The sequence below is a fragment of the Melospiza georgiana genome, chromosome 3, assembly GCF_028018845.1.
Source record: "Melospiza georgiana isolate bMelGeo1 chromosome 3, bMelGeo1.pri, whole genome shotgun sequence".
Lineage (NCBI taxonomy): Eukaryota > Metazoa > Chordata > Aves > Passeriformes > Passerellidae > Melospiza > Melospiza georgiana.
The window spans coordinates 49,441,335-49,468,485 of record NC_080432.1 but is presented as its reverse complement, the minus strand read 5'-3'; the positions used below and the strand labels follow the sequence as shown (position 1 = coordinate 49,468,485).

Below are 27,151 nucleotides of genomic sequence, written 5' to 3'. Positions count from 1 at the left end.
CTGACAGCCTGTAAGCTCTGACCCAAATGTTCATTGCCACACAGCTTTCAGCTCAAGATAGCTGGCTCATCCTATGCCACAGGGTGTGGCCTTGTGGTTGCTCTCACTTAGCTAGTAACACAGTCATTCTACAGTACACACACATGCTGAATGCACAGGCACTGACAGCTTCCTCCAGCTTTCCCAAAATTTTTCCAATGTGATCTTAATCATACTGTCATACATAAGCCAATGATATTTCTAAAGCAAAGTTACCCTGTGTAGCTTTACAGTGTGACTACTAACAGGATAGCAAGCTCTTCTAAAGGGTTCTGACTCATCAGAGGGTCCCCTCTGCATGGGGAGGCCCAGCAAAGCATCATCCCAGCCATTTTCTCTCACAGATACTCCCCAGACACATCCTGAAGCATCACAACAAATTAAAAGCAGCACCAGTTCACCATTTAAACATCAGACTGCAGCTCAGCATGTGCAGCACCTGAAGCTCAGATCTGTGTCAAGGGATATGTGAGAAATTTGAAGTGTCCTCCATCTCAGTGACAGCCAGCCACATATGTCCAAGATTTTAGCACCAGGGCAACTTGGCATGGCTACTGTGTGCCTCTGCCCATTACCCACACACAGGTTAGCACCACCTGTGCTTTGAGCCTCAGCTTGGCATGGCACATGAACAGCCAAAAGAACAGAGTGGCCAAACAGGTTCAAACAGACTGCTCAGTTACTGTGCAACTTTAGGAGTACATTTTCACATTACTGTCTGGAGTGGGTCTGATGACAAATTTTCCTATATTGCAAGGGAGGGAAATAGTTTTTGCCGGGATGGTATTAGGCTGTGTTAAAACAGTGGAGTACCTCAGCAAGTCCCACTTTTCAGATGTAGGCCCAGGTTTACCCCAGGTGAATGCATATCTTTCAGCTGTCTTGCACTCCTCTGGCTTAGGCACTGGTAGGGTTAATACAAGGCAGACCACTGACCATCTCACCATCAGTCAGAGTCCACTGAGTTCTGCTTCCATAAGCAAGTCCCAGCCTGGTACTTCAGAAATACCATCAAGATGCATAAATGGGGAATTCTGTACAAGTTCCTCTGCCACAGCAGCTCTGCTGTTTTCAAAACTGAAATAAACTCTTCCAACTGCCCTTGCTAGAGGATACACAGATTGTCCTGCACATCCCAGAAGCTCAACTGGAGAGTACTCATAATGCCTCCTCTATGTGGTTACCCTAAAACCTTACAGAGTTCAAGTTACATCTTTACACAATGCTGGTTTTCTCAACCTGCAATCCCAGGCAGGCATGCTCCAGGAAGAACCATTTTACTTTATAACCACAGCTACCTTTGCTTTATAGTTACAGATGTTCCATCCCTTTTCTAGAGCTTTTTCAAAGACAGAGAAGCCACTTAGTAAAGTCATACACTGTGGCTGTTATCAAGAGTCAGCTAAGGCATTTTGCACCCAGCTTTTCTCCCCACACTGTACCTCGGTTTTACAAGTCGGCAAAAAGAAATGGGAGGAATCAAGGCTGGGGTTGGATCTCCCCTTATGATCTCAGAAATGGAGCATTTGGGCAGTGAGGCACATTACCTAACACCCAGTGTTTCTCTTCAAGGTCAAAACTTCAAGGACACATCCCAGGAGCTTGCATGTGTCAAGGCAAGATTCCACTAACATGACAGCCAACATGTCATCATGAACTGCCCCCCCACCTTTTTTCCCCAAAATAGAAAACGTGTCATCTAATTGTAACAAGCTAAAAGAGAAGAAGGGGGAAAAAAAAGGAGGGGAGAAGGAGGAAGATGGACTAAAGCCCACTTACAATTTAGGTGTGGTGCTACAGTATTTGCACTCCACTGAAAATCATGATCTTTGTGGTCATAACTTTTTCGAATTTCCATATAAAAATCATGAGCAAAAATAAGGATGCCAAAGTCTGAGTCATCTGGCAACTGTGATTTGCAGTTCTGTCAGTAAAAGCTGGCAATGATTAAAGCTGCTGCTCCCACTGCTTCTATGGTGAATTAAAGCTTGAAGAATCAATGATAATTTGGTTAACATCCAGATCATTGTAGAAACTGGGCAACAAGGAAAAGCAACTCCCACATGGGGCTCCTATTGCCTTAAGATCTGTGTAATTTTGGAGATATGCATCACAAAACATGAGTGCTCAGCAAAGTCCTAATCCAAGCAGAAACAGAGTTCTTCTGCGGCTAATAAACCCTGATTTCTCTGGTTCATCTAGTAGTGCTTCAGATACTCTAAACACGCATGGCACTGCACAAACTGTTCCTTAGCCCGATGTTTTCTCAAGATGCTCGCTCCTTTCAGCAGCCTTAAGCATATAGGAACTGAAGCTCTATTTCTACAGGTCTCAAAAACTTTTATAGGTAATTCCTTTCCACTTTAAAAGTATTAACACACTTCCTACTACCAAGATGAACTCATAAGCTCTTCAGACAGTCTTTTTCAGTCTCTGACTCACAAGTGACTGGAAAAGTCACTTGGAGGAATCCATAACTGTTTTTTAGTTTGTTTCACCATTCTACACAACTCCAACACACACTTATAGGCCTAAAATAAGCAGGAAAACTAAACACAGGCATGCTGGACTATGCATGAAGATAATGCCATTCTTTAAGCTTAAGTTTACACTATTCTATCCATCATATACACATATTTTAAACTAATCTAGTCTGTATTCCTGAGGGCTCCTGGAAAGGAGTACAGATTTTCATGAATGATATCTCTGTCATAAGCTTATGATTTGGAAATAAGTCTTACTGGTTCAGAAGGCAAAAAAGTCATGAAGGTTTGGTATAAAAGAGCTCAACTGTGCTGAAAGAGGCTCAGCAGTAGTAGCAGTATGATGAACACATGGTACTGCTATAAAACAAAGTTCTTCCTGGGTAAAGCACTCAGAGACACTGAAAGTATTGTTTCAAATCCACATATTTTTCCTCATGCGTGCCTAGGCTTCTGTGCCAATATTTTATATAACTGAAGGAAGTACTGAATATTCCCATTGGAAGACTGAAATTCTGGCTGACCCTGTGCTGGGGCACAAACGCCACCCCAAGCCACATCACCTTCTGTTACCCTGTCCAGACTCCAGCCTCTGCCCCATCTCCACAGTCCTAGAGAGCTAAGCTGTGTATTGACACAATAAGCTGCACCATTTCCAATGGCAGGGAAAAGGAAGGATTATATCCTTGCAACTCATCTGCTAAGGCAGTGGAGGAAATTTATTCAGCTCCCTGTAAAGTGCAGTGGGGAGCCCAGTCTGGCAATTACTCTCAGAGCAGCCGCAGAGGATTCTGGCCAAGGGACCACAAGGTTTCCTGGGACTCCTGCTCCTGTGCAGCCCATCTACAAATCCCTGTCACAAGCTGTTAGTTAAAACCACAATACAGACATAAATAAAGGAGTGTCACATGATTAGCTATGATTGAAACTGATAGGTGCTTTGCCTGAGCTAATAGCTAATGACTCTGGGATACAGCTCAAAAGACTGCATTTCACATACCACAATAGCAGAAGTGAATGGATACACTGTTTAACTTTCTGCAAACTATTCAACAGGCACAGACCTTGGATTGTTGCTTCTTTTTTTTTTTCCTATAGGAACGACAAACAGAGCAAGAAACCTCAAACTCAATACACTGTATTACTGAAACAATTAACAGACATTCTTAATTAGCTTACTGACCAGCTGAATGACAGGTTGTTACAAATGAAGAGTGTTATCCCATGTAGCACTGGCTCACTAACAGGCATTGTCTCATAAGCAGAGGAGAGAAACTTAAATACTTCCAGACTTTCCAGAAGAACTGGTAAAGAATTTGTTTTGGCTTAAGCAGAACATTCTTCATAAGCAAGTAAAAATTATCCAGCTTTCTTCTATTTGAGTAATTAAAACAATGTTTGGTGGTTTTGGTATCTGATACATGTTTAATCTTCTGATATTTCAGAGTATTGATCTTGCAAAGAAACTACTGCAAATGAAACATTAATCCTGCAAATGAATCCACACCAATTTCTGACAGTCTATTTGTTTAAGAACTTCAGAAGCCAAACCATGAGCTTCAAGGAATTCCAGACAGTTATTTTATTTTATGAGATGGTATTTTTAAGACTATTCTAAAGAAAAGAGGTTTTAAAAGTGCTCTAAGAGAAAAAGTACCAGTACGAAGCACAAAACTATATCACTTCTCCTTCCTAAAGAAGATAAATACCAAAATTCATTTCATGCAACTGTCAAAAAAAGAAAATACCTGAAATTTACCTCCCCAGGAAATGTTTTTTTAAATCTGAACTTCGACAGGGATGCTTATACAGTTGAATGAATAACTTCAACAGGCATATCACTGCTGTCATCACTTCCACACTACACTATGATTGTATTGCACACAGTAGCATCAGTATGTTGGGTTAGGCTTTAAGGGCTACCAACATATTTTGCTGTTCTGATTTCTAACTAAAAAACTTTGATGTCTTTGTTTAATATTTCCCATCATGAAAAACTCATCAACTATCTAAGCCCAGTTTTTAAAAACTGAATGCATATTCTCAAAGTTAAGTACCCAGCCAGTGTATGCCCTTGTCGGAATGAAGGAAATGCTTAATGATTTGCAGTCAGAATCTTGACCATGATACAATGTTGATAATTTCTGACCTTTTCCAGCTGCCACCTATCATTTGGCTTTATTTTGTATTCTATTAAGTCTGACAGCAGACAGAAATGTGTTGCTCAAACCAAAACAAACTTTTCCTGTAAAAGATATTGCTGAAACAAAGTATTAAATAAACTGTCTCCATAGAAATTTATCCCACTTAAGATGTTGGTTAACTAATATCTGTTGATAAACATACTAAGCAGCATTTGAAACACATTCGAATGCATATGTGAGGGTTTTGATTGCACTGAAAAATGGACAATCCTTATAATTTGCAAAAGTCTTTCCTAGTGTTCATCATTAATGTTACTTATTAAAACATTTCAATAATTAAAATAAATGAATTAAAACCATTAATTTATCAAAAATATGTTTCTTTTGTCTGCTATAGATGCTATATTGAGATTTTCTTTAAGATGATTTTTCAAAGTATCATAATAATCCACCAAACTTCACTTCATGATACCAAGACAACTCTAATTCAGGTGTCCTTTTGAACAGAGGTGTAACAATTATGGACCTTTTCTGCAACACCTTTTAAAGAACTTTGCAAGGGAAGCTTAAAGCATCATGCAGCAAACCACTAAAAAGTGAGGAATGGAACATATACCCCCCAACATAGCAACCTGGAACGGACTTGAATTTGAAGTGCCACAACAAGAAGGGGGGATCAGAAGACAGTATTTCTGAAATTCTTGTAGTGAGCATTTCAGAGAGCAGTCCAGCTCCTCTCAGCAGTTACATGAGGAGGAATGAACAAGGATAGGCAGACATGACTTCATAGCCAGCTTCTCTTCTGGACATTTTGCCCTGTGTTCCTTTCATCAAGGTAAGCAATTTCAGTATCTGTCTCTCTCTAGAATAACAATGGTTTTAATTTTGTTTTTAAACTACAGATGCTGGGATCACTAGAAGTATCTTTCTGTAAACCTAATACCCAAAAATATCCATAGAAGAGCACAGCATTACATGTGAATCTAGACAGACAGAGTCTGATTTAGAAGAATTTTTTGCAGTACCAACTTCTCCAATTTCTTGCTGTTTTGAAATTTTTTTTACATTGAAGCAATGAAGAGACCCAAATAACTTTGAGGAAAAACCCCACTTTTTAGTGATAATATTACTGCAATGCAGTTACCATAGGAAAGCGGAAAACACATGAATATACTTAGTAAAAACTTTCAAAGTGTCTTAAGGGGTGAAAAAAGTAGTGCTCAATTATCTTTATATGGATTTTCATGGACAGCAGGCAAGTGCATTCTTTTCTGGATTTAAATGTAAAGAAATTATAAGCAAAATCAACAGGACTCAAGAATATCAACAGAGCCTTTACTAGGTACACTACTGACGCTGTAGAAGGATTTTGGGATATAAGATATCCTGTGTCATAATAAAGGCATTTTTATTAGAATTAAAATTAAAATAATCTGAAGAGGAAGAATTAAAGAGAAACAAAATCTTCCTTATCTGCTTGCTTACTAAATAGGACTTAGTGAATCAGTGGTCTAAGATGACCAACTCCTTGGATTTCAGAAATAAAGGAGTACATGGATGTAAAACATTTTGCAGGACACTACACCCAGTCTCCAGCTTTTGAAGGCATCATTATAGCGTGCTCTCCAAAAATTTACTGCTCTCCATCTTAATTGCCATTTTTGTCCTACTGCTTCCATTCTGTCTGTTTCCCAACTTCAAGCCCTTATTTCCTCTACATCAACAATAGGCAAGTTTAGGTAAAGGTTTGTTTTTTATATTTTTATGTCAGCAGCAAGTTTATGGGCTGCAGTTTAACATGCTTTATGATATATCCTGCAAAAATCATTGTGGTACTAGGAAAGAGTTTGATGAGCCACAACTTTTTTGTGGGAGGTATCATTGTGGGCTACCATGTAACATGATAAGTTATCCTGGAGCAATCACCATTAACATCTCCCAGAGGAGAAATAAATGCTGAGTGCTCCACTCAGAGAAAAGAGAGGCAGCCAGGAAAAGTGAATTGACTTGAGAACAAAACAGAACCATCTAAAACACTATTTTCTTCCTGTAATATCTTTTAAAAATTCAAATAGTAATGATACTTTTGTAGTTTTCTTTCCACTTTACTTCACAGTGCTGAGGACGTGCTTCAGAGAACAATCACAGTTAAACAACACATACACACGTGTGTACACTATTTACAAAATTTATATCTTTATTTATCTATTCTTATTAAACTGGGAAATTTCATTTCTCTTGTCCCTCTACTCTCCCTGTCCTTCTGAGCTGGCAGACTGACATATTTTCATTGACCTTTTACTAGCTTGCTCTCATGGTTGCTGTCCTTGGTTACAGTCACTTATGATACTACAGACAGCTAAGGAAAGAGAAGGTCTGAAAGAATTCCTATGTCATTAATGAAAAGTGATTGTAGGCCTGCAATATGACCAGATTTTCAACTGTCTGTGCCATAATGTCCTCTAAACTTCAGTTCAAGGTGGCTCCAGTTGCTAACTGTAACAATATGCACTTGCTTGGAAACTCACTGCAGAAAATGCACTCTCTGTGTCTGGGAAATTGAATATCCTACTGGTTTTGAATGAGATACATTGAGGGAATTTAACAAAGGTGGGGCAAGGAAGAACGTGCTGGGAGATGAAAAATATTCCACCGAAGATTATGAAAAAAACCTCAGAGCACTAAAATCAAAGGACCTGTAACTGAAGAGCAGCTGAAACTCAAGGAAAAAGAAGGAGAGAACAAGGGATGGGGAGAAACAGAATGGTAGAAGCTACACATGCACACAAAACCACAAAAGAGATCCTGATACAGTTTTAATCCTGTGCTTTTAGTGTGGACCAAGAGTAAGTTCAGCAAAGCCCTAATCAACTTAGTTGACTTGTCTACAAGAGGCCACACACAAATCTTTCAACCAATCTGCTCTACAGACAGTAAAGTCGTCTCAGGATCCCAGGATATTTAAGAAAACATTTCTGAAGCCAAATACACAATCCACCCTGCAAAAAAATGTATAAACACTGATGATTGTTGAACTAAGTATGGGTATCAAAATTATCCAGCATCAACTCCAGAAAGGACTTGCAACACATGGCTACTAATAGGGAAAGCTCATTTTAGTATTGCATCTGAATAAACAGAGAGAACCCACAGACACAGCAAAGCAAGTATGAAAGAAGCTGAAAACCTAATTCTTTAAGAGTAGGTCTATTAAGTACTTAAAAAAAAAAGCTGCCTTTCCCAGTTCAAGGCATATTTAACATAAATAACAAGCATTGACTGGCTTCAAAAAAACAATAACATTTCAGATTCAAATTGAAAGGTAAATGAGTCACTTAGATCTATATTTATGGCAAGGTCTTAAATTAATGTTCTACAAAATGCCATTCTACAGCTCCAATTCTAAATTGAACCATCACTGTAACAGAATGCCTCTGAAATCCTTACTATGCTCTTCTTCAAGATGGACACTGATCAATGAAATCTGTAAAAACTGAGAACATGCACTGTTCTAAACTAGGAGGCAGCACCCTTTCTTGAGTATTTCCAGGGAAATACTGAAAAAAAGTTATAAAAATTGGCGACTAAGCATTTAGTAAGATTGCAAGTCAGACATTAGGGTAACGCAAGCTTATTTTCCCTTTTCTCCCCCTTTAAAAGGAGATAGGAGATAAAAGAGCACTCATTGCAAAGTGTAAGACCAAGGAAGTAACTTTGTATTCCTTTATCTATGAGTACAAAGAGAAATATCAAAAAATAATAAGCAACTATTAATTGTTACACTTATTTCCAGATTTTTAGGATTGCACATTATGATGCCATGCTTTTTAGACTGACCATTTTAGGAAATAGAGATAAATGGTTGTAAACACAGGTCCTGTTATATTTTTTCATGTAAAACCCATGAACTTTCATTTGAAAGTTCATGTGCTTTAACACTTGTTGAAAAAGAAAAATGAAAATTTTAATATGCTTGAAACAGACAATCATGAAGAACTCACCAATGTAAATTAAAAGCGCAGATCCCAAACCAATCATTTGAAAATTAGTAAAGTCTAGCCTTTAATGTTCCATATGCAAACTTTGGTCTTCTAAAAAAATCTTTGGTATGCAACAACCAAATTAAATTTAAATTAACTTCTTCCATTGCCTTTTGCAGAATGGATTACTTTTAAGCATCCTCATGTCAACTTATTGGAGATGGCAGGAGACTGAGACTAAGGAACTTTGATTTTTAAGTTCAACATTCTGCCCATAGCAGGTGGGCCTGACAACTACGTCACCTTCACCCTGCTTCTGACTGCATCCTACTCCTGCTCCTGTCTCTTCCCCATTGCTGATCCTTTCCAAACTCCTTGCCCATCTGTGAGTAAGGGATTGAGGTCTCTTCCCTCTTTTTTCTGTGGGGTGAAGGCAGGGGTTGTACACAATTTAAGAGCCTCTAAAAAATTCACTCTCAGCTGGAAGAAACAGCCAGAAGAAACACTTGTAAAGGGCATTTTGCGCCACTCTTCCATCTCAGGAGTGATGAGTGATGTCCATTTGAGTGGAAGGCATGCTCTGTGCCAGTGAATTCTTTGGATAATTTTGCTGCCAATATCTAACAAGCATTTGTGAAATACACTGGAAATACACACAATATTTGATGCTTGAAAATTGGCTAAATTTAGGTGCATATTACCGGAAGGACCAAAAGCAAAGCAACCTTTGTGATAAACTTAAAATTCACACCTTCAATGATAGAGTCAGAGTATCTTTTAGCCTGAAAAACAACATACTTATTCTCTAACATTACGTCCCAAAATGAGCGATTTTTCCTGGAACCTTACACATTATTGCAGTCTGAGGCATGCATTCACCTTAAGGACATTTGATCTGAAAAGCCACATTTCAGGAAGGTAATAAGCAATAAATAACAGGATTTTACTGACTCCTTAATCATCTTTTCACATATCTTTATAGTCTCAATATATATATATTCAAATATATATGCAAATATAAAACCACATGTTGCTATTAAAATGCTTTCAGGATTGAAAGAAGATACACAATTTTGAATAGTCATATGAAAAACATTATGTCAACACAGTATTTTTAAGTGAACTAAGGTTTTAATGTTCTAGTGAACAATCAGTTGGCTTTCATGATTTTTCTACCCCATTCAATGGTCAGACTCAAAATATTAGTCTCAACAGACTCAAAATATTAGTCTCAAATACTGTAAAACATATAAAATTGCTGAATAGGAATGTCCATGAGAAAAAGAAAAAGCTATGGAAAAAATAATTGAAACCAAAATGTCAGGGACCCAAGTCCACGGACAATAAAGACATTATCTTGAAGGAGAAAGAGGAAAATTTGTTACTTAATAAAAATGTTACATTCTCAAAATAATTTTCTTGCAGAAAAGAACGTCAAACGTGTCCTTTCCCTCCAATTGCTGGATTTTTTGATTTTTTTTTCATTCCTTTATAACAGAGTTTTAAAGCTACCTGTCTCAGCAAGCCTTAGCAAACATTTCTTACCTGTGTCCCAACAGTCTCCTGAAAGCAGCGCCCAAGCTGAGTTTTAACTGAAACAGGAAACATATGAGGAATGGGTTGTTGATTTGTGTAAGTTGTATGTCCTTTCTGGGTCTTCTGATATGGAAGACCTTGGTAAGAGACCTGTGGATGTACTGGCTGAGGTACTTTCGCTTTTTGTCCTGTTGATGTGCTGTCAATCCTTGACACTTGATGGATCTGAACTGAGGCTTCAGGGGGATGTTTCACATGGATATTCACTATGTTAGGAGGGAACTTCACTAAAATAATTGAAGGAAAAACACATAAGAGAAATTGGTAATAAAATATGTGAAAAAGACATCTTAGGCACCTCTAAGACATTTCTTTTTTGTAAATCAGAATTTTTACAGAGTGCCTTGAAGTGACTGAAATATAAATGAAGGCCAAATTTGGAGGTTAGAGGGAAAGCTAAAGAACACATCAAGTCTCATTAACAAATCAAGAAAACGAAAAATCTTCATGAAAGAAAGAACAACATTATAGGATTGTAAAGACTGCTAGATAAACATGGATGTCCAAATTGGCTGGTATGACATTAATATTTGTGGTCATACTGTGTAATAAGAATCCCATTCAAAGTTCCAGAATTCATACTCTACTAGGTTATTTTTGGATATATAGTAAGCTTTATTTTCATTTTCAGATCCATCATCTTTCTCTGGAACACAGAAAAAGCTTCAGATTTCATCTCTTCATCTTTATGTACCTGCCAAGTCCCAAGTTCGCCCCTGCAAGAGCTGCCAGCATCTCAACCATCTAAAATCACCACTCCCTTTGTTGAACTTTGAATTCAGGGTTTGGCAGATAAAGGGGGAGGAAATGATTTTCAGACACTTCCGTTTTTAAATATGGTAGCAGTTTTAAGTCTGGGAATGTAGACTGAGACCCTCCAGTCAATGCAACCTGCACAGAACTGCTTGTGACCCTTAAGCCTCTTTTCACTGGAACACAAAATGCCCTTTAAAGTAAATCAAATTATTGGGTTGGGCAGGGAGGAGAGGTGTGTAACAAGCCATGGAGTTTGTAAAGCTGCATAGCTAAGTTAGCATTTCCCGTGTCCAGCTGGGCCTGTCTTGTCAGTAAGTACAGCACAGGCTGCCTGAGGCCACACAATCCATCAGGCAGCACCCCTTCCAAACATCAAGAATCAAAAAATACCATTTGATACAGCTTTCTCTATGATGCACACTGCACTGTTCAGTCTTCTGGATTATCTCCTTGTCTCCTGAAGTTTGAACTGTTCTTTAGAACTTGATTAGGTAATTTCAGCTCTAATCCTCAGGAGGCATATGTCATTTATTGGAGCTACTTTAAAATTATAATATTTTGGAGAAAGTGCTTTTGGTTTTTGACATTTTCATTTCTCTATGCATATAATCAGGATTAATTGGTCTCACACAAGACTTCCTTAAAAGAAACAGACGTGTTTTTACACTGACTGCATTGTTTCATTTATGAAAATTGTCAATGTACTCGGCCAGAAACATCAGCAAGAAGATGGTAGAAAGTCAGCAAAATATGGCTGCAGGGTAAAGATTTTGCTTGTAGCTGAAAACAACCCACGAGCAAAATGTATACCTACATGAGGTCTGCCAGAGGCAAACCCCCAGGGGAAAGCTTCAGTGTTACAAGCAGAAGCAGTGAGGTCCTTTTCAGGCTGTTAGACTGGGTTTGGAGGGCAAGACAAGACAGCCTAGTCTGTCTGTAACAAGAACAAAACTAACAAAACTCACCCCAATATTTTTATGTATGAAGAGGGATCCCTTCAACTAGTTTCTCTAGCTGCTAAATCTAAAAAATACAGTGATTCAAAAGAAATAGTGATTCAAAAATATAGTTTCTCAAAAGAAATCACTGAATTTCTCTGCTTTAGTTTCTCAATCCATCCAGATGTTCAGATGCTGAAAACATCAATTTTAGGCTGGGTTCTCCCATGCAGTATTATTGTCACTATCCTCTCCAGGCCTTGGATCACTGCCTAGATGTGCTCATTTTTATTTTTGCCAGCCATTTCAGGATGAATTGTTTTATTCTTTCCTTTAAAGAAATAAAATATTCATCTCTCAACAATCCAACGTCCTCATTTGGACACGTAAAGAGAAGAAAAGGCATTGTGACTGCTAATGATTCCAATGAGGATTTGAAGGTCGGGAAAAAATATTCAAGAGGTCAGACTCTTTAGCAATGAGAAACCTATTGTGCATTTTAGGAGAGAATTTGAAGAGTAACTATGTATTAAAATTTTGGGGGTTGTGGTCCACGATCTCAAATTATTTCATCTGGAATTACATAGGCAGATAAATAAACTGATGTTTTGCTAAATGTTTTGGTAATTATATTCTCTTCTTCAGATGGAGGAGGTACTCAAAAGTACTTATAAAACATTGCCATTTCCAGGACACTGTCAACAGTTCCTTCACAGCTCTGTCCTTTTCTGAATACAGGATTACTACATTAGATTATATTTATCATAAGTATCTTTTAGCAAAGTTATTCAGAAACTATTTGCCAGTGACTGAGCCTCCTCATGCCTTTCCCTATATATTTTCTTTTTATTCAGAGATACCAGCCTTGAAGAAGTAATTTTAAAATGACCCTTGACCAAAAATCAATCTGGCAATTCAAACAAGAAAACAAAATTCACATTAGGTCCTAGGTTGAGAATCTGAGTTGCAGGGGAAGGCATGCTCTGTGCTGGTGAATTCTTTGGATAATTTTTCTGCCAACATCTAACAAGCATTTGTGAAATATACTGGAAATACATACAATATTTGATGCTTGAAAATCACTTCATGTGGACAAGATCGCACCCAGATAAAATACTACCTAGACCCATAGGACACATAAGAAATAAATCCAACACTTCTCTTCAAAGTAATCAGAAGTTTTCACCTCACAACAAAAGTATGAGAGAAAACAGTAATCCAAAGCTGAATGAACTTTCATGTTTCAGACTTTCAGACTTTAATGCATTTCAGACTTAAATGCTGTTTTCTTCACAGCATTAGCAGCAGGAAAACCCCACTATTTAAAAAATTTTTTAAATGATATTCTTATTTGACCCAGAAGGAATGTTCTATTTAAGTGAATCATATCATGGCCTATCTACACTAAATAGTTCCCCACAAAACTAACTTATAAGACTCTACTAAGTCATGCAAGATAAATACGGCTTGTATCTTTAATTTTACTTTAGATTTAAGATTTTTTATGTTGAAAAGCATGGTCTCTTCTCTCCATTAGTAACCATGGAATCACTTGCAACTGTCTAGGTACACTGCAATTTACTCTGCTCAGCCACAATCATTGTCTTTTTTAACATGTCTACACTTCTAGAAGAAATCCCCTGCATTTTCCCTTGACTCTGCAATTTGCATTAAATTGTGCCATAAAGCAAAGTAAATTTACCTACAACCTCTTTTCAATAACAGTTGTTTCTTATTGTTTCAGTCATTGAGGAAAATATGCTCACATTCTGGTGAGCTCATGATTCAAGTTGTGGTGTCAATATTTGATATGTGTAGATGTAGCACTATTGTTACTGGTTGACTACTCAACATAATTCATTAAAACCGACAAGTTAAAAATACCTATTAAGAAAGAAGTTACCTTTTACACCTTGCTGTCCAGACATTGTCAGTGGTAAAGTATGAGTAGAGTGGATAACTTGTGATCCTACAGCCTTGTTCACCTGTTGCGGGTGATGGTAGAGTTTTGGAGAACTGGCAGTCTGCACAGGAATCTGACAGAGTTTACCAGTGTAATTAGGAGGGCACTGGCATTTATCTCTAGAACTACACTGGCCTCCATTCATGCATGGAAGGTGGCAAATAACTGAAATGAAAACAGAAATAAAAATGTTGTTAATGACTTTAGCTTTAGTATTATCTGACCACATATCATGCACAAGTTGAAGAGGAAAGGAATAGGGTTGCAGAGCTTTGTTCTTCATTCAGACATCTGAGGAAGGACTATCCATCTGACATGCACTTCTAGGTGCCTTGTGGTAGAACCACTTCCCTTCCCCTCCTTGTGATCTCTGACCTCTGCCTCATTTGCATCTTCTCTGCATGACAAACAGAAAGCAATTCTTTCCTTAGACATCCAAGCTATTTTTTTTTTTAATTTCATGATGCTATTAAGACAGACACTAAACTAATATGGTGTCTGGCTACATCTCTTACTCACACTTTGGTACAGATACTCTTATTTGTCAGCCACCTGTTTCTGAAAATCCTGGACTACTTACCCTTTCCTGGAAGTCTGAATAAACTCACCCAAGAACAGAAAGTACTGGGGACAAATTTTCCATTTTCACTTTTAAGTCTCTAGAAAACTATTTTTTGCAGAGGATCTAGATTTGTGCTTAACATTTATTTTTCAGATAAAAGAAGCTAATTTTTATCCACCCATAAAGATCATAAAAATAGCAAGAGATGCAACTGAAATGATTTCATAGACAAACTCCAAAGCATTAAAACCTTGTAACTCCAATATAAAGACAAGGGTAATTATTTCTGTGCTAGCTAGCACTTGCACATTTACAGCAATATAAATTATCAGATGAAACATGAAAAATGACGACATCAAATGAAAAATACTTCTCAACTCAGAGATACAGGCAGTAATAGGCATGGTTCAGCACTTTCTGAAAATATAATGTGGGGTGCTATAATCAATCACAATGTAAACGAGCTGTCAAAATTTCCAAGAACTAAACGATGTGAAAACAACAGTAAAAATACCATAAGTTTTTGTTCAAGACAAACAGAGGTCATTTCTGTCAGTAATCAAATAGTATTTGAGAAACAGAGCTCAGTATCCATTTGTCAGATTTAAGATAAGTTTCTGACTTTAAAAAATAAGAACCTTTACATTAATCATGGCATTTTGCTGGATTGGTATTGCTTGGTCTCTAATGAATTACAATAAAAATAACAAATTGCAGATAATTCAAGGTAATTTAGAACCTAGTGTTCATTACTCCAATTGCTGTGACCTCTGGACAACCACAGGGTATTACTATTATGAATACCATAGAAGGCCAGTGTTGGAAAAGGAACCTGTGTGTTGGGTGCTGCAAGAAGACAAAACATTCAGCAGTCCAAGGAGTTCTAAGCCAGCTGTGCAATTCCCTTGGCCCAGAAAACGGTCAAGAAACACCCATTCAGCCAGGCTCATCTCAGAGCAGCCTCACATTGCCTGGACAGGGTCTGAACGCCAGTGCCCAATTGCTGGATAGGTCCATCACAATGCAAACTGCCAGAATTGTTTTTTCACTGTATCTGCAAAAGTGTATTTAATATTTTTCTTGTCTTATCTTATATTTACATTTAATATAAACTGACTGAAAGTACTTCAAGCTGTAGCATTGTGCTGATGGTGCTAAGTCAACCTTGGAAGGCTACCCATGACAGCACAAGCCTTACTTTTTTGGGTCCCAACCCTTGTTGGGACTTCATGATGAGTGTATAAAAGACATCCTCACAGAACTGCTGTGACTTCAGAGCAAAGTGAAGGAGGGTTGACCACAGCAGTGACTAAAGCATGACAGACACCTCTCTCTCTCTGGTACGATTTCTTCCTGAGCAGCCACAAAAAAGCAGCTGCACTGTAATAGACACAACATACAAAGAATTCTAGTGCTTTTAAAGATGCGCCTGAATGAGGTTGAACACAAGGTGGTTTTCATGCAAAGTAAAATTACACAATGAAACAATATGAAATAGCATTAAGGGAGGAGCAGTTTGGTGTCTGAAGGAAGTACAGTGAAATAAAGGTTAACAAAAGTAGTTTCACTGTGGAATTCTTTGAGTGCAAGAGGTCTACCCTTACAGATTTTCTTCTCCCTCACTGCAGCATTGAGGAAACACGGTAACATGCAAATTCCACCTTTTAAACAACATAAATATGTCCAGAATTTCTACCCAATAAATTAATTTCTTCTGTGCTACTGTTCCTGTAAAGCAATTGACATCTAGAAGGCCAAGTTGTGTGGATATCTCTGCACCACCAGGTACTCTTCACCTGTTCCTCTCCTGCAGGAATTTGGTGGCAATGAATGAATAGGCACATGAAAAGCTTTGTTTTTGAGCAATAAGTTTGTGCTAAAAGTACTGGAAAGGAAGATGCCAACAGAAAAGCACTGGTTCATATTCCTTCCCATAACTGTTTGCTTCGGATATCCACCGAAATAATTTGTGCAAACAAGTGTAAACAAATGACACTAAAAGGTCTAGTTTGACGTAAATAATTAAGAATATTTAATGCCTCAGTATTTAAACATAACAAGATATATAAATTCCAAACTTCCAACATTATCATGTGGTGTAAATCACTCAGTTAACTGATACTGATTTATATCTCTGGCCTAATGTATGAGGAAGGAAGTTTAAGTAAGAATACATGAAATCTATTCTGAGAACATAAAGTTCTGTAATAAAAATTCTAAATTCTGAAATGTTCAATTGTAAGTTCAAGTCAGCCTTGCAAAACAAACAAACAAACAAAAGGACGTAATCTCCGGGCTAAACTGAAAATTTGACAATCTCAAATGGCAAATATTTTGAGAACTTAAAAAAAACCCCCAAAACCTCAAACAAAAGACCAAATAAAAAACCCACACAGCACTGAAATAAAATTTCTAATTATTTTGAATAGGTGTAAGCCCACACTCTTTGTTGCATGATTTCTTCAGGTAGTTTATGGCCAGGAAAAGGAGTTGCATTTGATTATTACACTGGTGCTGGAAATCACAGGCACATAACATCACTAGAAGTGGAATATACACACAGACCATTTGAGAAAAGTGAGCTGGAGGAGCATAAACCTTCAAAAAGGCAGAGGAAGGAACCACTGCTTTTCCTTAACAAGGCTCAGGGAATGTCTGTTTAACAAAGACCAAAGAGCCCCAGGGAAAGGACCACTTAAGATAGACACAGGACATAAAGTCAGGGTATGTTTGAACAGCTCAACCTCTCCTCAAAGTTTTTTGCTTTGTTTTGTCTTGTCATTGAGGCTAAAAAACCTAATGGCAGAATACTGCCAGAGGCATAAGGGACATTCCTGACAAAAACCAGACCCATGCTTTTTGGGAGAGGCCATTTGAAGATGCTGGGTTTGCACGAAAGTTCTCAACAGACATTCAGATAAAGAGTACACTGAAGCCTGATTCTCACTGGGCTGTTACCATTTCCTCTGAAAAGAAGAAAATAGGAGAAATAAAAATATCCACTATAGAGTGAAACCTTCTAGCTCAGACCTTGATAAAAATGTGAAGATAGGTCAGCATAGGATAAGAAGAAATTTCAGTTCATGTGTGGGTATCTTACAAACTAAACTAAGGAAGCATTAATGGATCTAAGAAAGTGAACAATTTCCTCACTCAGGTCTACTGTAAGCTAAATCTCTCAATGGTCTCTTAAGGAACAGACAACATATGATTGAACAAGCTGAATTTTTATTTTTTTTTACTATAAATGAGCACACATCCTTTAGAAATGTGGAGAAAGGTTTAAGAAAACACAAACTCTTATAAGTATTCTTCCCATCCTTGGGCATTTAATTGCTAATAGCAAGCTTTCTTGCTGAGCATCACGGTTCAAAATGAGCCAGGCAGAGAAGGTGCATCAAGATGCCCCCACAGGGAGTCTCTGAACAGCTCAATGCATAGAAAAACAATATTTGCAAGATGAATTCCAATAAAGCTGCCACAGCTATGTGTTGGAAACACAAGTACAGGGCATGAAATCATCAACAAAGCAGCTAGGAAACCACTGATAAATACAGTTTGTTCATGTAATTACATAATCTAATTTGTTTTTGATACTCAAACAACCTCAAACAGCTCCAGATAAACTAATTTAATCAAGTCCAAATGTTTTCATTTAATCAAAACAATGTGTAACAAAACAAATTCCAAGCACCTAAAGCCTCCTAATCCTTTAAAAATAGCCCATGCTTACCCAAACAAGTCCTTAGGATGGAAGGAAACTCCCTTCCTGTAACCAGTGTTAGAGAAAATGAAGATGGGTTTTGAAATGTTCCTCATCAGACTCTCCAAATTCCTTTTCTTTTACACCTCAGGGAACGTATGAGTTTCCCTCATCACTCTTTGCCTTTTCTACTTACATGCTATCAACAATTCAAGCGTAAGCACTATTCAATCACACCACTAGGCTTGCCAAGGAAAACCTTGAACTGCCCATGTAGATTACAGTATTTCCACTGGACGCATCACAAAGAGCAGAATAATTTTGTCTCTGAGTACTGCAGTTATCCAGCATTACTACATGCCCCCCAGCTGTTTGGGCATCTTTCATCCACCCTGTTACTAAGCACACATAAAGCACAGGACTCCTACGCAGACCTACTGAGTGCAAATTGTCACACTGCCATATGCAACATTCTTATAACACAGTGCTCTGAAACACCACAAGCTTTAGGTAAAAGTTGAAACCCAGAGGTGCCACAGAGGGATCGGCACAATCGCTCTAAACTTATTTCCACTTTCTAACTGCAGCAACTCCTACAGTAACTGACGAAATGCACAGAGGTGTGAACTACAGCAGTGATGCTATCTCTCTGGTTTAGACTCTTCCCTACCTTTTCCCCCTTTTTTTCTTAACTAGTGGTACCCCAACTTTCTAACTAATCGATCCTAAACTCTTTTCTCTTCAGATTTCTGGCTGTAATTCAGAGGTATTATGTAAAGAAGTTGCAAGTTAAAAAATAAATAAATTATTTCATTACTTTAGTAGGATTCAGATACTCTTGATATCACAAACTTGTGCTTGGGGATGCAAATGGAGAAAAGAAAATCTTTAAGTGGCCTTTAGACTATAATACATCTGCATTCACTTCTGAATTTATCCTAATGTTTATATTTTGCCTTTTAATATTAAACATTCCATTGCAACAAGGAAAAGCAATTTTAAAAAGTAGATCTGACAGCAAGAGCTCCAGCACCAGATATAAGTATGACTTTTTCTGCTCCTAAAATACTGAAACACCTCTGTCACACCACTAAAAACAGTGAAGTGATGCCCTGCTCCTGTGACTGGCCTAGTTACATGACCATGATACTGAAGGCACTTGAGAGGTTTCTTCTGGAAAGAGGTAAAATCTGCAACACTGCAGGGAAAAACTTTGAACAGGAACACAGCTCAAACCTAATTGTATGATAAAAAAATACACAGCTCCTAAACTGGGTTCTCAGCTATTGCAAATGAACATGGCTACTGACTTCATTAGAATCTGCCTTATTTTTAAACTGATGTTACCAAGAGATCTTAAAAAAAAAGTAATGTACCCCCACTTGGGAATGGGATCATAAATACTGCTATTTTGCCAAATTACTGCCCAAATAAGCAAGCTTTGTGGTGCTATTTCATTCTGGGGCTAATGGAGGCTACACTGTCAACTACGGAACATCCTGATACTGAAATTTGGGGAGCAAGTTCAGATCATAAAGGACAAGGCTGCAATATGTTATAGAGATACTTCTGAGTGAGCATCATGATCAGCAAGAAATCCAGAATGAACATGCAACAGATAATTTCACTGTACTACTTATCTCTGTTCCTCCACTTTAAACTCACTGCTTTAAAACAACTCAGGAAGAAAAGCTGGATGTACATCTTCAAGTACACAGCTTGAAGATGCGTACACAAAAATTCAACCAAGAGACATCCAATGTGTCCCCAGGTATTTCATTCATCTCTCATTGTGGGTCCCAGTGGGATGGGAGTCTCATTGGCCCTGTATCACATCTTCCCAAACTCATGTGATAAGCCAACTATCCTCAGATGTGTCCTACACCTGTTGTGTAGGTGCCTGACATGATCACCATCTGACCAACAGCTTCCATTAAAACTCTTATTGTTACAGTCTGGAAATAACAGGATGGATGAAAAACAGTCTTAGAACATTCAAATATACTATCAGAAAAATTCAATGTATGCTGTGGCACAGAAAATGGCCTAAAGCTGTGCTTACTCAATATAGAAAGGGTATAGCAAAAATTATGGTAGTTGCAAAATGATTGACAGGAGGATTCTTACTAACAGGCATGATGCTTAGTCAATCCTTGCTAACTCTGCTTCTAATATTCTCAATATCTGAGATGATTCAGACACTATTTTGAGATGAAAGGAGACACTGCTAAGGAGTCATCTTTGTCACTCCTACACTAATCATAGATGGTCAAATTTATTGACTTTATTGGACATCACCCTGATGTACTGAGTATATCACAACAGTTAGGCTTAGACTCATACTAAGAAAAACAAAAACCCCCACCAGTTGCTGTTTATCAGGAATTAATGCCTTACAAAAGGCAAGGGTCAGACCTTTGAGAATGATACTAACACATACAAAAAAGCCATTCCAGACACATTTTTGGATTTCTAGTGTATTATTTTCCTCAGAAATAAAATAACTAGAAAAAGCTGGCTTTGAAAGGGTAGCAAGTTTGCACCCTTGCTTAAAACAAGCATGCTGCAGTATAAAAACTTTACAGGTATCAATTTAAGCAGTCCTGAATAACTTCTTAGTTGCCATCATCAAACTAGGAATACTGACATCAAGTGCATGGTATCAGCTGAAAACCACCCTTCCTACATTCCCAGGGTTTTTAAGGCTTACCCTTCTGTAGAGTGTTTCATGTGCCTGAGCATGTGTAATACCAATATGTATTACTTAATGCTGCTGAAACATACCCATTTTCAATAGAATAAAAACTTAAGAGAAGGACAGGTAAAAATGAGCAACAAGCATCTTTATTGCTACAGGATCCTTCCAGACTATATTCTTCCCTTCAAGCTGAGCAGCCCTACCCACCTTTAAGGACACCAGGATTAATGAGCAATTTGACCATAATGACACTGGGTGGCCATTGCTCATGCACTGCTACAATCTGAAGACATCAGTGAACTGATTTCTCTGCTCTGACACCTATTGTCCTATTAGGCTATTTCCAAAAAGCAGACTGGACTCTCACATGGAGTAACAGCCAGCAGCAAAAGGCAGAGAAAAGAGCTCCTCCTAGACATCTGACTACTTGATTATCATCAGACACAACTGCAACACCTTCTGAGAAACACTGGCCATGCCTCTGTTATGCAAAGGCTCTGAAGACCACAGAAGTAGTAAAGCTGACACTGGCCAGGGACATCAGCATCATTACAATTTCTGGTATCTGAATAATAGATATTTAAGCTGACATGCTAGAGTTAATTTTCTTCACAGTGTCTGGTATGGGGTTGTGGTTTGGGTTTGTGCTGACCATAGTGTTGAGAATGTAGAGATAGTTATTGCTGAGCAGAGCTTACACAGAGCCAAGGCCTTTTCTTCTTCGCACACTTCCACATAGGCAAAGAGGCTGGGGATGCACAGGAAACTGAGAGGAGACACAGCCAGGACTGGAGACCCCAAATGGCCAGAGGGATATTCTGGACCATATAAATCATCATGCTCAGTGCAAAAAGCTGGGGAGGAGGAGGAAGGGAGGGACATTCGGGATGATGGTATTTGTCTTCCTAAGTCACTGTTACAACATGTGATGAAGTCCTGCTTTCTTGGGGGTGACTGAACACCTGCCTGCCTGTGGGAAGCAGTGAATTAATTCCTAGTTTTACATTGCTTGCATGCATGGCTTTCTGCTTTCTCTATTAAAGTCCTTCATCTCAGCTCAAGAGTTTTCCAGCTTTTACCCTCCCGATTCTCTCCCCAGTCCCACTGATGAGGAAGTGAGTGGCTGTGTGGTTTACTGGTTGCTGGCTGGGGTTAAACCACAACAGCTGATATTCATTCCTATTTAACCTTTTGTGCCTTCTTGAGCCACACAAGTTAGGAGTGCTGTTCTCTGAGGTTTCCTGGTCTGACAGCGAAGACAGGCTGGCCCAGCAGCCCAGTAAGGACATCCAGAAGCCAACGTGCCCTACAGGTGCATCTCATCACCCACTCACAAGTAGGCTCTTCACTGAGCTAGCTGGTATGGTTTGGTGAGCCAGATGAACCCCCAAACTTAGACCCAAATGGTCTATGAACACTGATCCACTGCATCCCACCATACAAGAAGTCATCCCCAATAACAAAATTAGGTTTAAAATAGAAAAAGAAAAGCCACAGAAACCGTAGTCATTACAAAAATTTCCAAACATCAAGAGACTGGTCTCTGATTACTGTAGCATTACCACAGTGTTCATTTTGGTGTAAAAACATCTACAAGAATAAAATAAGAACAGACTCTTTAAAATGGATATTCATTAGCATACAAATAGCAGGTCATAATCCAGGCATTCATGGAAGAGTTAAAAAACATGAAAAACAGGCTATGATTTTCTGGCACTGGCTACATCACAAGAAATTGGAAAGTTTTCTAGGGAGTTGACCTTGCAGTGGTGACACAATGTGAGAATGGGATGGATATTGCTCAGAATTTGAGTCATAAATTAGGTCATTGGAGACCAGTGAAAAGCTAGAGACTCAAATCCTGGAATTCTGAGAGAGGAAAGGAGAAAAGTCACTGCTAGTGAATAGGAAGGATAAAGGTTACTCTGCAGAGAATGTACAGTTGGAAATTAATTTTAAAAAACGACAACTTCACCACTCATTGTGGTTCTTATAACCAAAATAGATGTATCAATTGTTGCACAAGTTGTGCAAACCTAAAACACAATCAATGCTGGTCAGGTCCAGTTCTAAGCAACTTAACCATGCACAAAATTCCCCTGAGCTGTGTACAACCTCATTGAGAAGCTTCACAACCCAATGTTGTACCCAACCCTGGGCGCTGAACATACAAGTACAAAAAAAAATCCCTTTTCCCCCTTGTCACAAAAGGCTTTCTGCATAACTCTGGTTAGACAGATGTTCTAGCACCTACATTCATAGTAACTAACATAAGAGTCTGAATTTAATGCATTCAAACAATAAATAAGAGAGGTACAATGGACACATTCACTGCAGAAAGGCAGTATTACAGCTTATGTTATGAAGCTGGTCTCCCCTGTTTACCTATGCCAGCAGTTTCCAAAGCAGGGTGTGCTCATCCCACACAGTGTGCCAGAAAATGCACTGGGATGCAGGAAGGAACTATGTTTTGTGCCATTAATGCATACAATGAATTCTCAAAAGAGTTCACTTAGTCTTTTTCTCATCCATTTTTACTTCCTATTTTGCCTATGGTTTAAAATGGACAAATAGATGATATATACAATAGTGGGTGTATATAATTTAAAAATAAATACATATTGGAGAGAGTGCTCAAAAATATTTTACTGATAGGAATGTAGAATCATTTGGGGACCACTGTCATATACATCCTATGTACAAAGGCAGTCCTTCTAAGGGAGAATTCAAGGAACTCATTTCTAAATTATGAGATGAACAGCTGCTGAAAGTTTCTCTAAACTTGAAATACCTGAGTAATGTCAAAAAATTTGATTTAATCTTAACATCTTTAAATTAAACTGAAAATACAACCAAAATGAGAAATCAACAAGTTGTTTGGATGAATAAAATATAGATGAGAAACACTCTGTTTGGGTTCTTAAAACTCAATCCTCTTCTTGTGCAATCAGAAAATATCCAATTTTCTTTCTTTTCATTGACTAGCATCCCTCAAGACTTTGTAAGAGATTAGTGGGCAAAAAAAAATAAAAGTTTGCATCTCCCATAGACTTCAACTTGATTCATATTCACAAATCCCTGGTTGAAAGTTCATGGTCCACCCTCTTAACATGTTTTTATGGATACATAGAAAACTCACTGAATTCAAGTGTGTACATCATGAAGATAAAGTTCACGTTCCAAAAGAAAAATCCAGGAATCCCAGTGCCTCTACAGAACAGGACTCTCAATTACAGAGATACTCAAATCTAAGGTGGAATTACAGGTGGAATGGATAGGTGAGCACTATACAGACTACACAGGCACAGAGATGAGAATTATCTGGAGCAGAATAACAAACCAGAACAAGCAGTAGAAGGGCTGAATGGGGAAAGACTGTGATCAACAGAGCAGTGAGAGCTGCTTGCTTCCTTCTGACCGTGCTAAGCCCAGAAGGACACATTAAATACAAACTCTTTTGCTAAGAAACCTATTAATGAAAAATGCCTATTTTAACAAGTAGAGAAAATTTTCAGACTCTTTCTCCTGTACTTGCATAATTTAGAAGCAATTTCTTTTTTAAGCCAAAGTTGGCATATACTTGATCTTCAGTGAGGTGTGTGCACAGACATTTAGTTTAGCAATAACATAGTTATAGCTGTACTAGGGAGTGTGTCTATATGAATATGCAACAATGTAATCATTCAAATAAATGCACTCAGTTTTCTTTTTACAGTACTTCAAGTCAGATATACATAAAATAATCTCTATAAATTAAAACCATATACAGTAAAATAAAACATTATGCATTTTAACTTTGTGTTCTGTTTTGCTTTAACTTTGAGAGAAACATACTCCACATGTTTTTGAATGGCTGCAGGTGTGGATTTTGTACCATTTCCATTTGTGGTTTTTCCTATGACAGCACATCCAAAACTGTGTTCTCTGTAATAGACAGTTTGGGGAGTACTCTGAGAACAGATGGACATCATGGTGATGGTCTGAAGTCTTTAAGGTGAGCAAGGGAGCAGAAACAAATTGCTAACAGACCTGTATGAGTTCAACCTCATTAAAATCATCTGACTGAACAATCTCCTTTCTATCAATTAGCATCTGGCCTCCACTGGAATCTGAGATAAAGATGTCAATTTTGAATAATTACTTTAAGATTATGAAGAAAGACCTCACAGATGCTGTAAATTCTATGGCAGAAACCAGAACTATTTCTTGATGACAAGTTCTGATAAATAAATGGGGGAAAGAAATAATTCTTTATGAACAGATGTGGATATCAAAACCAACAAAATCGTTAAAATACAATTTTTCTTAGTAACTTGAGCACTGGAGGCCTATAATTGAAAATGCATTAAAACCCTGAGCTTTGCTCAGCCTATAGGATGGTACACTTACATTACAGGATAGAATTGTAGTGCACCAGTATCTCAGATTAGAAAAGCCTATACTATATTACCTGGACTGTAAGTAAATTATTTCATTCTGTTGTGAGCTCAGATTTATTTGCAGCACAAAGTGAGACTGGAAGAAAAAAAGTATTTTGAATTCGTGGTCATAATTGGTTCCTCCCAAATAATTTTGCAGTGGCTCTTCAGGCTAGGAAATACCTTTTTTCTACTATCTTCCATAAGGCATAGAATAATTTATAATAATAATAATCCCACCATTGTCATTATTTTACCTACTCAGTTTACTGTCTGAGGAAAAATACTTGGCCTACAGCTATTACAATCTTGCTGCAAGAATATTTCCAGCATAGTCATCATTTGTACAGATTGAATTTCAAATCACCAGATAAAGCAGTGGATAAATCCTAATGTCCTTTTCATTTTTTTTTTCCTGAGACACATACACTGGCAGATTGACCAACTTCTTTGACTACTGTTGAAGAAAGTTTAAAAAGTTATTCTTTTAGCCAAGTTGTCCAAGAATTCAGAAGTTTTCATGTGCATATTAAAGGAAATAGTATTTCATCCAGCAGTAAGCCAACAAAGCCTGATGAGGCACAAATTTGAATGACTGCAAGAACAGAAGAAACAAAGCTTTTACCAAATAAGGCTACAAGGTAGCTACCAGAGACAGTAAAATGACAAAACTGATAATACTAAAGGAATAATAAAGTTCTTGCATCACAACTTCTTCATATGTGCAAGTTCAAGTACAAAACTCAAGGATATTTCAAAGTAGCACTTCACTCTTATGCGAAGAATATTTACTAAAGAGAATATTTACTGTAAAAAACCCCTGAATTACATCATATGCTGTTCTTGAGCTATGTAGTTATTCCAGAAATAAGCTTCTCTTCAATTCGGTTGTCTGATGGAACACATAAAGTTGAAAATAAAAGAATTTTTAAAAATTGAAGTAAAATGACTTCTCACTTATGTTAACAAAAGAAATTTTAAAAATCTCTGTGTGACACATTTGCAATTATTTTAAATCCTCCCCATGTTTATCTGCTATGTCTGAGATGAAGCCACAGGAACAGTGTTTTGCTGGGGCAGAGTTACATAGGTCAGACATGATGAGTTACCTACACAGGCTGACATCACTCACCAAATGGCAAACATCACTTCAAAACAGAGAAGAAAGTGTCTCTTCTAACATGTTCCCTTTCTAGCAACTCTTACTAAACCCAGCAAAATCAAAGAGCAAAATGTGATGGGTAAAAAACTTAACAGTGTGTACCTCACAAACTGCCAGAAGAGACTGTGATGGCAAATTCCAATAAATCGACACAAGCACTTCCACAAGATGTTGGTCTTTCATATGCCTTTACATGTCATCAAATTAGCTTTCCAATACTATTTAAAACATTCCTTTTTACCAAAAAGGTACTAGAAAATCCTGCTCAAATATCAGTCTTACAGTTCCTCTTCAGTGTAGTAGGACCTGTGCAGTATGTATCATAAGGAACAAAGAATTGACAACTTTAATACCAAATGGTGGCAAGAAAATACCCATCAGTTCTCTTGGACTTTCTGTCATGTGTAAAGTACAGATAAAGGCACCTGGCTGGCTTGCCAAAGGGGCGCCTTGCTTGCATGCAATTGCAATTTTTAAGCAACACTTCTCTTCAATAATGCCTGAAGTGCTTGGAGAAAAAGCAATGCTAACTTCTACAACGCTAACAGTAATTTATGATCACGTAGGTCTCAACAAAATTCAGGAATTCTGTCAACATTCTGTAAAATAACTGCTTTAAATTCTAAATAATTATGCTTACAAAACTCTTTCCTAGATAGGAAATTCTGCTAGAATAATAATTACATAGTGGGTCTTCTTACTAAATTTT

General features: G+C 37.8%; 1 protein-coding gene across 1 annotated transcript in view; it reads right to left on the bottom strand.

Annotated features, from left to right (window-relative positions):
* Positions 1 to 27,151, bottom strand: part of LTBP1 (latent transforming growth factor beta binding protein 1) — a 187,590-nt gene that overhangs the window by 91,058 nt on the left and 69,381 nt on the right. Inside the window, exons 6-7 of the mRNA XM_058019741.1 lie at positions 13,840 to 14,064; positions 10,192 to 10,469 (exon numbers count right to left, since the gene is read on the bottom strand). Coding sequence (XP_057875724.1) covers positions 10,192 to 10,469; positions 13,840 to 14,064 — 503 coding nt within the window. The remainder of the gene's footprint in view (positions 1 to 10,191; positions 10,470 to 13,839; positions 14,065 to 27,151) is intronic.